The sequence below is a fragment of the Daucus carota genome, chromosome 5, assembly GCF_001625215.2.
Source record: "Daucus carota subsp. sativus chromosome 5, DH1 v3.0, whole genome shotgun sequence".
NCBI lineage: Eukaryota > Viridiplantae > Streptophyta > Magnoliopsida > Apiales > Apiaceae > Daucus > Daucus carota.
In genome coordinates this window covers 734,681-747,846 of record NC_030385.2, presented here as the reverse complement: position 1 = coordinate 747,846, position 13,166 = coordinate 734,681, and the positions used below count along the sequence as shown (strand labels likewise).

General features: G+C 33.3%; 2 protein-coding genes across 2 annotated transcripts; both read right to left on the bottom strand.

The window, feature by feature from the left end:
* Window positions 1-5,791: 5,791 nt before the first annotated feature.
* On the bottom strand, window positions 5,792-7,881 carry LOC108222072 (protein IQ-DOMAIN 8). Its single transcript, XM_017395960.2, has 4 exons — window positions 7,685-7,881; window positions 7,339-7,590; window positions 6,826-7,128; window positions 5,792-6,749 (listed from the first exon to the last, which is right to left on the bottom strand). Exons 1-4 carry the CDS (start codon window positions 7,751-7,753, stop codon window positions 6,213-6,215), a joined length of 1,161 nt encoding a protein of 386 aa, XP_017251449.1. The 5' UTR covers window positions 7,754-7,881; the 3' UTR covers window positions 5,792-6,212.
* Window positions 7,882-8,331: 450 nt separating this feature from the next.
* On the bottom strand, window positions 8,332-12,003 carry LOC108222500 (IQ domain-containing protein IQM1). Its single transcript, XM_017396422.2, has 9 exons — window positions 11,467-12,003; window positions 10,905-11,194; window positions 10,705-10,819; window positions 10,149-10,214; window positions 9,829-9,917; window positions 9,641-9,728; window positions 9,308-9,538; window positions 9,032-9,133; window positions 8,332-8,947 (listed from the first exon to the last, which is right to left on the bottom strand). The coding sequence occupies exons 2-9, from the start codon at window positions 11,192-11,194 to the stop codon at window positions 8,552-8,554; spliced, it is 1,377 nt and encodes a 458-aa protein (XP_017251911.1). The 5' UTR covers window positions 11,467-12,003; the 3' UTR covers window positions 8,332-8,551.
* Window positions 12,004-13,166: the final 1,163 nt, after the last annotated feature.

Genomic DNA, 13,166 nt, shown 5'->3' with positions numbered 1-13,166 from the left:
GGATATAATTAAGAAATGTATATTTGCACATATATAGGCGATATAACCAAGTGGTCCATTCATGGTAGGGTGCACCTCTTTGGTGGTAGAAGGGATACAGTGAATGTACTAATTAACAGCATGATTTCTCTTTCGCAAGTACAAATACAGAGAGAGAGAGAGAGGGAGAGGGAGAGGGAGGGGGAGGGGGAGGGGGAGAGGGGGAGAGAGAGAGGGAGGGAGAGGGGGAGGGAGAGGGAGAGGGGGAGAGAGGGAGGGAGAGAGAGAGAGAGAGAGAGAGAGAGAGAGAGGAAGGGGGAGAGAGAGATGTGATGATTAACAAGAAATGATCTACGTACTGGTTAATACTAAACTTATCGTGTACATACATATTTTGGTCCTCTTCTATCTATCCATAAATATGCAGTGCAGATTGCACTCGAGTGCGAGCTAGGTCACCTTATTGGTATAAAGCACCATAATATGCTACGAACCTTTAGCCAAAGATCAATGTGCATGAGTTTTTTCGTGTGTGCTCCTTCTGTTGTCCGGAGCACGTATAAATGTATATGGTGATCCATCTCGGCCGGACAATATTGAAATTTGTTACTGCAGTAGCACAAAATTACAAAAATGAACCATTCATGGTTTCAGAGTTTGTCCCTAGCTCTCTCTTACGATTATAAAATTTATTATAATTTTATTACTGCTTTAATAGTGGCAGCATTTGGTTCCTTATATCATATATTGATAAAAATAATATTGTTAGTTCAATTTTGAGTTCTGAATCGGATTTGATTAAAAATCTAGATTATACACAATCTAGGTGGGATCCGAAGTGTTACAAGAGCAAAATTGAAAATACACAGTTTGAAATTTTGAATCCAACTTGCATTGTTCACGAATAACTTTAAACTGGCCTGAAAGAATAATTCATTATAAATATATTTTTTAATAATAAACTAATATTATTTTAAACTTTTTTAAAACAAAGGTGTACGTTAATCTAATAATAAAAATTATACGGCAACTACACCAATGATCACCCAAACTGTAAACTAATCGTCTGTTCTTGTAAAGAGACAGTTAACCGAAATTTTGAAGATAATGTATATACAAATATAAATACCCACTTCATGCATTCTCGTTGAATTATTGGCACCTCTTTATCATGTCCATACAGAGCTATCATTTGAGCTATCAACCAGAATTTTGATTCCATGCAAAATTTTATCACCAAATCAAACCCCCGCTTCCAACTAAGAAACGAAAAATAACGCTCTCACAAAAGACAGAAAACAACCTGAAATACAAGCCGAAAATCAAAATAAAAACAAACTCAAACAAATAAAAATAAAAATACTCAGATCTGACAGTCGAAACCACAAGATAGACGATTAATTCTTGTATCCGATAAGCTCTGCTTGAATCGAATAGAAAACGTAAACTAGAAGTTCCGATAACGTAGATCTAGAAAAATAAATCAAAGGAGAGAAATCTTTCTTCGAAGAAGAAGATTATTGAAAAAAACAAATTAGATAAAACAAATAAATTGGAGCTTTTCACCGGTGAAAGTTGATGAAAGCCCCCTCAGATAATGAAGACGACTACAAAAACAAGAGAATTTTAGGGTTTCTTATTATTCTAATATTATAAGTGAATTATATTTTATTAAACAATAAAAAATATACAAAAATATTTATATTTAAAGGATCACATTCGTGTTTTTCAGGTTAGGGTTTTGTAGGAAGATGATTTCACACATGCGCAAACAAGACGCTTTAATTTACATTAGAAAACTTGAAAAAAAAATATGACAACTTTGATAACAAGGTACTCAACAAGACTCGCACTCAAAAAAATTAACTCTTGATTTTAATAAAAAAATACTAGCAAATACGAGAGAGGATGGAAGAGAGAAAAGGTTTAATCAATGAAGGGGGTGAAGATTGAGAAACAGAGACGGCTGGAATCTTAATTTTGAAAATTGACACTTAAAACTGCAAACTCTATATATGATGTAATGTTAAATCATCATTTTTTTTCTGTTTAACTTCGAAATGTTCGACATAAGAATAATCAATGTACAATTAATTATCTTCCTACTACAGTTAGATCTCCATAATTGTCTAAGTACAAGTCACGACAAAAATATGGACTTGCGATCAATTTTTGAACTTGCGATGAAAATTTGAATCTGCGATCAGTTTTTGAATTTTTCACTTGAGCAAAAATGACGGGAAAAAACCGTTGTAATTGGACCATTTACGACGGATTTAGTGTTAAAAATCCGTCGTAAATAGGCTTATTTATTGTAGTGATATATGAACTTTTAAATTTATAACTAAATTTTAATAAATAAATCATAAAAAAATTATAAATAATATGTAAAATTTATTTCATTCCAACCATGCATTATTTTTAGTCAATCCATTGATGCTAGTTATAATCAGTTAACATCTAGAGACTTGTAGCAAGATTTCATATCATCTGGTACATATTAAATGACATATATTTTATTTATAACAATTTAAAATAATAATAACAAAACATTATTAAAATATATTTGACCAATATAATCAGTACCGGCAAAATAAAATGTATTGCATGTTGAGTAAATTTTACACAATATCAGTATTTCCAACATTACAAAACCCTTGACTAAAAATGTGTGTGACATGCAAAATAAATTTTGTAAAGAATATGTAGAAATTTCATACTCCAACAATACAAAACTCTCGTTTATAATTACAGCCAACTATTTGATATTGACGATATTTCACCAATCTTTAAATACTTGTAACAAGATTACACATAATCTATTATTATATTGAAATAACATATTTTATACATAACTACTTGATATAATAATAACATAATTACATAATATTTTAAAATATAATCATTCCTGGTGGAGCATAATGTCTAACGTTTTCGATAAATTTGAAATAATATTTTTCATGCCTAATTTAACCAGTCATTTTTAGACAATCTAAAAATGCTCTTTTACTGTCCAATATAATAAATTATTTTTAGCCACCGCAATCGGAGATGATCTCGCTTTTTTGAACAGATATTTATAAAAATGTATATAATTTAAAAATTAAAAATTTTAAAATCTATTTGACTTTACTTTCGTAGTATCATAAACACACTTTTTGACGTGATTATTAATTAGTTATACGGTTTTTTTTATGATGTGTCCATGAGCACATAATATATAAGCACAAAATTTGATAAATTTTTCGTGTTTTGATTGGCTTACACGATTGACTCCCCCGCATTTACAACAACCACACCAATCAAAAATATCCAAATTCATAAATTTTAGTGTTTAGCATATGCCTATCGAGTACACATTGCACAAACCCTTAGTTATCTGCTAGAAACGCCGTTTAATTAAAAATATCACATTAAATTTGCTGAAGAAAAGTACTCTCAATTAATTCGTTATATGGCACTATATATTGTTCAAAACACAATCATTATATGGTCAATCTGAATTATATGATATAAAATATAATTTTAATAGATGATATATGAATACTTATTTCGCATGTAATGCTTGTGATGGAAGAAATAGAATCAAACGAGATTCTTGAATTTAATGAATGCACATGCAAAGATTAATGCAAGAAAGTCGTTTAGCTCTATTTGTTGACCAATTCCAGTACTGCAGCAATTCCTGCGTTTGTTTTTATTAAACTTAAGGATGAATCAATGAATTGTACACGAGAGAGAATAGCCATCAAATTGTTGGCTTTGGTATGGGTCTCTTTCATTAGATATCTCCCTTACTCATTCATTTTCTGTTTTCACTTTCTATTTTAATATTTATTCCAAAGCTTTCCATTTCCGATTACAGTACTGTTTGCCTGCTAGGTCATATGTGTTGCAACTTAGAATACCAAATAAGAAATCTTTCGATGGTATAAAATGAACGAAATTCACACTTCATTCTTTGATGAACTCTTTTCTTCTCGGGCCAATATCTCAAATTCCCGGTAAATGAGTTTTTGAAATCAAGAGGGAATGAGTGTGAGTAGGTCGCATGAGTATTATTTTTAATATGATTTTTTATTTTTATAAAAATATTAATATTAAAATATACTCTCTCAGTCCCAACAAGTATTTCCGTTACTTTTCGGCAAGTATTTCGAGGTTTCTATAAAGTTATAATGTCATGTCTAATTTTTTCCTCAATAAAAATTTGACGTCTAAACTTTTATTCAAGAAAATAATCAAAAAAATGTTATGAAAAGTTTATATGAGCCTCAAAATGCGTGCAAATAATGAAAGTAAATAACCTACTGAGACAGAGAGAGTATGTTACTAATAAAGAAAAAAAGCATATTTTATATATAATAGAATAATATAATTTAATCATTTAATCAATAATATGATAATATTTTAAATTAAATAGAATACTAGTCCCCGTAAAACTTGTCTATGCGTCAAATTAATAATTATGATTAATATTTAGGTTATATAATTTAGAGAAAAATAATATTACTTTAGTTTAAGTGGGTTTATAAGTAAATACTCTGTTTTTTTTGAAAGAATAAGTAAATACTATGTTAAAAATTTACTTCTTTCGTCCCACCAATTTGTTTATGTATGATTTGGGCACGTAGTTTAAGAAATATGTAAAAATTAGTTGAAAAGAGAAAGAAAAGTGGCTGAAGTAATTGGATTTATTGATTTTTAATGTATAAAAAGGAAATACTAGAGTGAAAACAAAAGAAAACTGGGGAAGTGGTGAGACCCATTCACAATAGGGTCGTTTGGGTGCACTTAAAATAAGTGCTTCTTGTTTAAAGTAAAAAAATGAGGTAAAAGTTAGAAGCAAATTAAGACTTATAAGTGTTTGGAAAGAAGTAGAAGTCATGAAACAAAAACTTGTATTCTTATATTTTTACAAGTACTCCTTATTTTTTAAACAAACGTTACGAATAAGTGTTTTTAACTTTAACTCCAGAAGTCGGGCTTAAAAGTCCCGACCAAACACCCCCAATATATGGTAAATTTTAAAATTTAAGGAATTGGATAGGACACTCAAAAAGAAGAAATGGTCCCGGCTAAAACACCCCCAATATTTGGTAATTTTTAAAATTTAAGGAATTGAATTGGATGCTCAAAAAGAAAAAATGGTTGGAACAGATGGAGTAATTTAATCAAATTTAACTTTCACTAAATCTAATTTTTTTTTTAAAAAAAATGAGATTTATGCCATGTTTTCGAATAGAATATGAGTCGTAGCACTGCTCTCCTGGTCTAAATGAATTTACAACGCGTAATGCTGTAATGTGATCTCACTGCGTACAGCCCGGTACAGGTATGAATTGTGGGGTGGCTGGTCCCTAATGAATCAAAACAGCTGCCAAAATTGTGGGAACACACTGATCTCATCTCTTATCCCAAGTCAAATTATACATTTTGTTTTAAGATTCAATTTCAGAAAGCCCACAAACTATTTCATGGTCCCGGCACGGAAATACAATTAAGGAAGCCCAAATATCTCTTACACACTAATAAATCAAAATTTGTCTATTTTAGACTTTAGTTAACATATTCATACATGTCAACATTTTTATATATGTTTAAACACACAAATCTAAGATCTATCAATGAAACTTAGCTTAAGATATCTGTTGAAATCATCAAAAAATTTATGCCTGCTTCAAAAAATAAGATTTTACTAAATTTAGCATCAAAAGGATATCATAATTTGCAATACCAAAACAAATCCAGAAATTTACAGAAATACCGAAATTTTCAAATTTATTTTCAAAAATAGGGTACAAACTGCAACTCATATTGCGACACAGTTGATTTAGAGCTGATTTCCACGTTATTGGTGTTGTAAATGAGGTTGCACCATATTTTTGAAAATAATTTCTCCAACCTAGAATATTTTTGAAAAAAAACTCAAACAAGTTTGCTTCTCAGACATTTCTCTTAACATCAACCAACATTATGAAGTCAGTCCATCCAAATGTCTTTTCTGCTGGTAACTGTAACAAAGTAACAATTTGAATACAAAGATTTTTAAAGGATCACCTGTTTGTTTGAATCATTCCTTCAACTCAATCCTGTAGCTATTGCGAATCGTCCAACAGAACTAGTTGAACTCCAAAAGCTAGCACCCAAAACAAGCAAAACTTTCACATAGTAATCTTCACTAGAACTATCCTTAAATTCCATTCACATGCCCCTGGATGTATGTAAAAATTCTAGCTCAAATCGACTGAACGAAATTGACAAGCAGCATTTCTTCTTGCCAGACCTTTAGAAAGCGGGCTTGGTTTCTTGCACAACTGTGAACTGTCGACTGAACCTCTTTGTTTCGCCTTAATCGACTCTGTTAAATTCATGTAACCAGCTCGCTTAACGGTACTCCCCTCTGCCAAAGTGCAGCTGGATCCAGGAGTATCAGAAGTTGTGGATGAAATTGACGACAGGCTCTCATTGCTAAGAAACTCCGAGCATTGAGGCCTGCTAGATATTCTGGTTGAGATGTTATTCCGTCTGACATTCACTGAATCATGTTCCGAATAATTGGACCATGATGTAACACTATAGTCTTCTTTATTCTTGGAAGCGAATGACAAATCTGGCGAGTCCATTTGGGATTCTTCCATCGATCTGCCTTCCCATGGCTTGTTCGCCATCCAACCGTCTAACCAGCTCATACCAGAGTTTTTATCAAATTTATTACACGCACCCATCTTGTTTTTTCTTGAGTTCAGACCGGGATTCGTTCTAAGTTGCTGATCCAAAAAAAAAAAATCAGAATAAAAAAATTAAAAAAAACAGAATGCTGCAACTTTTTCAAGTTCACATTACTTGCTGAGAAAGGGCATATGCAATTGCTCTCTCCCTCTTCATTGCTCCGGCTTGTTTCATATGCTGCTTCGTCTTCACTTCCTCAATCGTGCCATGACTATCACACCATCCGCCCTGTTTGATCGAATCAGGCTCGTCTTTCTGCACTTCTGCGGACGCACATCGAGCCTTGACCCGAGCCTGCACTCGAACAAGAGCCTCCATGCACCTCAGTGTCACCGCAGCTTGCTTCCTGACCTGTCTTCCGCGAACAATAGCCTGAAGCCTAACTATTGCTTTCAGAGCCCTCAAAGCCCGCCTTGCCTTCATCAAGCCAATATTAACAGAATTTAGCAAGTCGAAATGATCAAAAAAATTTATAGCCACATATATTTCACGTAATTAACAATAAAAACTAAAAACTGGACTAATTCATCTCCCAAAACATAATTAACAATTAATTATGAACAAAATTACATGGTATATTACTAAATTAGTAACGAAGAATCTGAATGAATTTAACAAGATTATTACCAAAAAAGCCCGAAAAACGGTCTGAATACGAATAGCAGCCCACTGTCGCCTCACCACCATAAAATCTCTAGCTGGAGCTTGAACAACAGTAGCCATAGCGGCAGCCATAAACGGAGAATCACTCGCTGCCGCTTCTGACAACCGTCCTCGTACTTTAGTACCCTCTGACAACGTCGTAACGCCTCCTCCAGAACCCGAAGAAGAACTCCTCCACAACGTCCATTTCTTACCCTTTCCACCACCCATTCTCTCCTAAATTATTCAACAAAAATCCAATCAACAAAAATCAAAAACATAAAAATTACAAAAAATTAAATACTAATGATCAAGAAACCAAGAGGCTTACAGGGTCATTTGGTCTATGAGATTTCTTGGTAGCAATGAGTGAAGCAATCCATTTTCCAGAAGCACCCATTTGAATCTTTGTCAATTTTGCTCTGTTCTAGGTGAATTGCGCTGGTAATATGGAGCGTTGTGAGGGCTTTTGTCGTGAGAGTTTAAATTTGAATACTCTATAAAGAATTTGTAACGGATAGTATTTAAAAGGGGAGTGTGACTTTTCATGTACTTTAATCTCCATTTGTATTAATAACTCAATTTATTACTCAGCTCTTGCATAATCTTTTTGTCTCGTCTCTCTTTTCAAAATTTAAAAATGAGATGTAATTAGACGACGGTTTGTTTGACAGGAGATATTTTCGAGAAAAATTTGAAAGAAAAGAAACTGAAATCTGTTTCGATATTTTAATGTCTCTCTTTTCAAAATTTAAAATTGAGACGTTGTTAGACGACCGTTTGTTTGACAGAAAATATTTTCGACAAAAATTTGAAACTAGAAAACTGAAAGCTGTTTCGATTTTTTAATTAACGTTATTTTAATAGCAGTATTATTGTATAGGCTTCGAAGTTCAAACCAAGCGGTGAGTGTACGGCACGGGAAAGTAAAATTCAAAATTTGTAACAGCAAATGTATAGGCTACAGAAACTCCAGGGTGAATGAAGAAAAAATGAAATAAAATGACTAAATTAATGTGTATCGTGATTCAGTATCAGTATGGCGCTTGGGCATGAAAGAATTCTTTGAATTCAGAAAAAATGATGCTAGCCAGGACTCTATTCTGTGAAGCATTGTACTGCAGTATCGAAATATTCTCTGTAGTTAAGTAATCCCTCGGTCTCCTTTTACATGTCCACTTTCACAATTTTACGCATATTAAGTAGCAGCAATCCTAGGACTTGGGAGTCCAATGTTGGCAACTCTTGGTGAAAGGTGAATCCTCGGACTTGGTCTTGGTGAAGGAATAGGGCCATTGCTCGTATGAGGTCCGGCCTTGAGTAGAAATCTTGGAGATAATTTGACTTTGTCGAGTGCTTGATTTTGCAACTCTGGAGAGTATTCGCGTACACAGCCTATCCGAGGACCTGCCCCTGTCGTCCATCTAGACGACAATGGTGGTCTCTGATTTTCATAATCTTGTGACTTGGTGTCAGATGATTCCTTATTAACAGATACAACGTTTTCTAAAGACGACACTCTAGCAATCTCTGACTTAGGCATCCCTTTAGTCGGCTTGATTAAGGTCGGATCCTCATCATCTATTGCATATCTCTGGAACAAGTTAATAAACACGATGAAGAAACTGCGTGGAATAAAAGGATATTGTCTGAATTTTCTTTAGGTTTAGGTTATTACCTTGACATTGCTCAAGTCAACATGGTGCTCCTCAAGGAAGCTAATGAACTCCATAAAACTTTCCTCTGTTGGACAATAGTGCCCGCTATATGGCCATATAGCCTGTCAAGTTAATTACCACATAATTCAGAGATTTATTTACATATAGAAGGTGAACAACGCGATCTCAGAGATCTAAAGATTATTTTTAAATTATTTTTTACGTGTATCAAAAAATGCAAATTTTTGTTGATCGCCATAGAAATGCATGACTAAGTTAGGGTGCGAGTAACACACCTCTAGAACTCCATTCTGAGCTACTAATCGTCCGGCTGCAGTGGTAGCGCCACCAGATAAAAAGCTAGAATGCTGAAAGTGCCCTTTCTTCTTTTCGCCAACATACAATGTACTAGATGTACTGAGGACAAATATCCATTTTGATCCCTCCTCTGTATTCAAAGGCTTCCCACTGCACTTGTATACTAGTTTTCCTTGCTCTATGATCACCTCGAATTCTATCCTCTCCCTCTGCAAATGCAATATAAATTAAAACCAAGTTCTCTTGATGCAAACATTAACTCATCGTGAAATTCACTTTAATATAGAAATAGCATCGACTGATGAACATACTGGTCCAAGATATCTGACGCATTGTCTCTGAAGATCGGCCCTAGGGCATTTTTCTATATTAACTTCTTTGCCATCTCCAACATCCAACCTGCAATATCTACCGGATCAGATTCAAGAGTTCGTTACTGTAGAAAAGCTAACCACAAAACCTCAAAAATTTCTGATAGTTCGGGTGGCAAATTATGTACCAGTAAAAGAATGGTTGTCGGCTCTGACTAGTAAACCAAACATCATAGTAAAATTTCAAATTATGTCCATAACGATGCCGCGGATCAATCTGTTCAAAATTAATCAGTCAATTACCATAAACACAACATTCTTCTTCCTAGTTGAATAAGTAAATTATAGATGCATTGGTAGTCAAGTCTTTTGAATGGACATTGTAAACACTTTTTTAGTCTGAATTCAAGCAAGATCATGACTATCTACCGATAAAGCAGGAAATGTCAATGCCAATAAATCCATGATACATATTGACCAAAAGGATAGAATATGATTGTGGACTCACAGCTTCAAGCCAGTGTCTGAGAGCTAGCTTTTGAGCCTTTTCATTCTTTGATAATCCTTTTCCCACCTGAAATTTAATCAGAATCAGGACTCCCTCATTGATCTTATATCTTTTTTATTGTGCTGGTCAAATTCAAATCTTGACATTGTTGGAAATAAAGTAATGTGGCTTTTCAGTATGACTAAGCTTTTAAACGGCTTATAAGTCAAAACGTACGTACATTTTTCAACTTATAAGTTACTTATAAACTACGCCAAACGGACTCTTAGTGTATACATATGGATTATACTATCTGTTTTGTCAGAACCAATGGTCAAATAAGACACACATTCAGAATTAATATTAAGGCCTGGTCTGCTTAGAAAGGATTATATCTACAAGTACATTGAATGATCTTTGGAATGGGTCAAGACCAACCACTTTTTCTTTTTAATTTGCAGTCATCTTTTCAATACTTGATCTTTCTTCTTTCAAGATAATTTAAAATACTGTTCATACTCCAATTTTATTAATCAATCATTTGAGAAAAATGCAGACTAGATGGAGTAAGATATACCTTAGCCACCATGGTCCTTGCCCTTGCCCACCGCGAAACCGCGCTTTCTGGTTTGTCAGTGCTGACAAATGATATTGATCTTTGCTTGGAAGCTGCAAGATCCAAGGCCTTCCACCTGCAGACTCAAATTCAAAACCAGAATTAAATAACAATATAAATTAGACTAATAAGTAAAAGTAGAAAATTTTAAAAGAACAAACCAGAGCTCCTCGACTACTACAGCACAATCAGCAAGGTTTCTTCTAGTTCTGTAACCCTTGTAAACTTTCTGCACTCTGACTGCAGCTGCATCAAGCTCACTAGCCGCCAATGGAGAGAAAAAAACACGCGGTTCAGGCAGAGATTTTACGGAGCTTAAGGAACATTCCTGGATTGCAGGAAAATTAAAAAAAGAGGGAGTTGTTTCCACAGTGAGCTTCTTTGGTTCCCATTTCTTGAAGCTTGGAGATTTTCCAAGGCTAGACCTGTTTGCTGCATAAATAACTCCCATCTACAACAATGCATATTTACTCAGGATCATTTTACGACAACAGAAAATGCATGCAGACAGTGGCGGATCTAGAATTTAAAATTTGGGGAGGCACAAGCAAATTTTCGGAAAACACTTATCTATATTTAAATTTTGTGGAACACTTCAATAATTAATTTAGAATGGTGAAAATGTAAAAAGAATTTTTAGAGACGACACGTGTCTCTGCCTCTTCCTAGATCTGCCCGTGCATGCAGACATGCAGAAACTTGAAATAAATCATGGGCACTCACCGAAAGATGCTAAGATGAACAATTGGCCGCTGCAGAAATATTTGCTGTTACTATCTCCCTATCTGTCTCGAAAGAAATAATTAAAAAATATCGAAACAAATGTATATAGTAAAGAATCTCAGAAATGTGACATATATATAGAATTGTAAATAGATAGGTCCACACTGAGTATGACTGTTGAATGTTGGTTCCTTCAAATACGTGGTAAAGAAGAAGGAGAAGAAGAATTGTTGTAATGTAAAGAGTGTTTGTGAGAGATGGAGTAAGTTGGCTCGTCCCATGAAATGGGGGCGTGCCTTTGAATGGAAAATATGGTCTGCTAACTACTGTTTTTTCCAGTTCCTACGACCCTCACGAGGGCTTTGAAGTTGAAGGGTTCAAATTAGATTATTGCGGTTTATTATTCTAGCACTTTGATTAGTAGAATTAATATTCATCAACACTAATAATATTAGGAATTAGGACCATGAATAGTTTAAAAAAAAAAAAAAAAAACTAACCCTGAAAATTTAGGTATGGCATAAATTCTCTATACACGCTCTCTCTTTTTTCTCTTGCTTAGTAGTCATCGGGACTTTCACCGAATCTTTACTGAATTACTGGTAGAAAACCCTGTAACCTTTTATTTCTTTTGTGCTGTTTTTCTTTTTCCAATAAATCTTGTTTTAAAATTTTGATTTCGTCAAAAATCTTCCTTGTTATGTAAGATTGGTTTTTTTTTTTTTTTTAAATTTTGGCATTAGTTTGTGTTCGAATCTAAGGATTTGAAACATTTTTCGATTTGGTCTTCTTTTTCTTAGATCTCAATTTCACATACAGATTTTTCATTCTTCCCAATGATTTTGTTCTCAAGAGTGGTCCGAATTATCTTGTTTTTGTGACATGTTTCACAGATCTAAGGATTATATTGATTTACCTGATATTTCATGGCAAATTCAAGATTATCGTGTATAGTTTGTATTTGGTTTTGGTTTTTTTTTTTGTTATCTCACGATTTGTGTGAGTTTTGTTATTTTCTCAATATTTGTGTGAGTATGGTACCTGATTTAGTAATAAAAGTTGTTCTGAAATTGCATTCTCAGTCAATAGTTCAGACCGTTCAATGGCGAAAGTGAAAAGAGCGAAACATGTCGCATGCGTAAATATCATCTTTAACAAATCACATAATTTTTCCTTCAAGAAGAATGAATTAATCCGTGATTGATACTGTGTTTGGTGTTTATGTAGATTTCGTGTGATTTTTTATTGTTAAATTAACTTATTTATTAAAAAAAAATTAGGATCATGAGATTAATTGATATCAAAAGCATTTTAACAAATCATGCACATCTATTATTTATAGACTACAATAAACTGTAACATTATCTGCATGTGAAAACCAATAATTCTATTAAAATTCTTTATAATGTGTGGTCATGAGTTTATCACTATTGACGCAATTAAAAAATAATAAAAAATAATCATTTAATTAGAAAAACAGTTGTTAGAATTTGTGTATAAATCTACGCTACAATCTATTAATATGAATTATGAATGTATTATAATCGAATCTCGACTAACAATCATAATTTAATTGATGTAAAAGATGATTTGATATCGACAATCATCTAAAGATGATATATAAAATGATTTGATTTCTTTTACTATACGTTTATAAATTTTAATTATTTTTACTGATATTGGTTGACCCTTATTGATGA

Excerpts from the sequence above, each read along its gene's own strand:
- LOC108222072 (XM_017395960.2), bottom strand. The coding sequence starts at position 7,753 with ATGGGTGCTTCTGGAAAATGGATTGCTTCACTCATTGCTACCAAGAAA. Across the intron at positions 7,591-7,684 it reads CTCATAGACCAAATGACCCT|GAGAGAATGGGTGGTGGAAA; the intron begins GTAAGCCTCTTG and ends TGAATAATTTAG. Across the intron at positions 7,129-7,338 it reads CCGTTTTTCGGGCTTTTTTG|GCAAGGCGGGCTTTGAGGGC; the intron begins GTAATAATCTTG and ends GGCTTGATGAAG.
- LOC108222500 (XM_017396422.2), bottom strand. The coding sequence starts at position 11,194 with ATGGGAGTTATTTATGCAGCAAACAGGTCTAGCCTTGGAAAATCTCCA. Across the intron at positions 9,918-10,148 it reads TCAGACACTGGCTTGAAGCT|ATTGATCCGCGGCATCGTTA; the intron begins GTGAGTCCACAA and ends AATTTTGAACAG. Across the intron at positions 9,729-9,828 it reads CGACAACCATTCTTTTACTG|GTTGGATGTTGGAGATGGCA; the intron begins GTACATAATTTG and ends TAGATATTGCAG.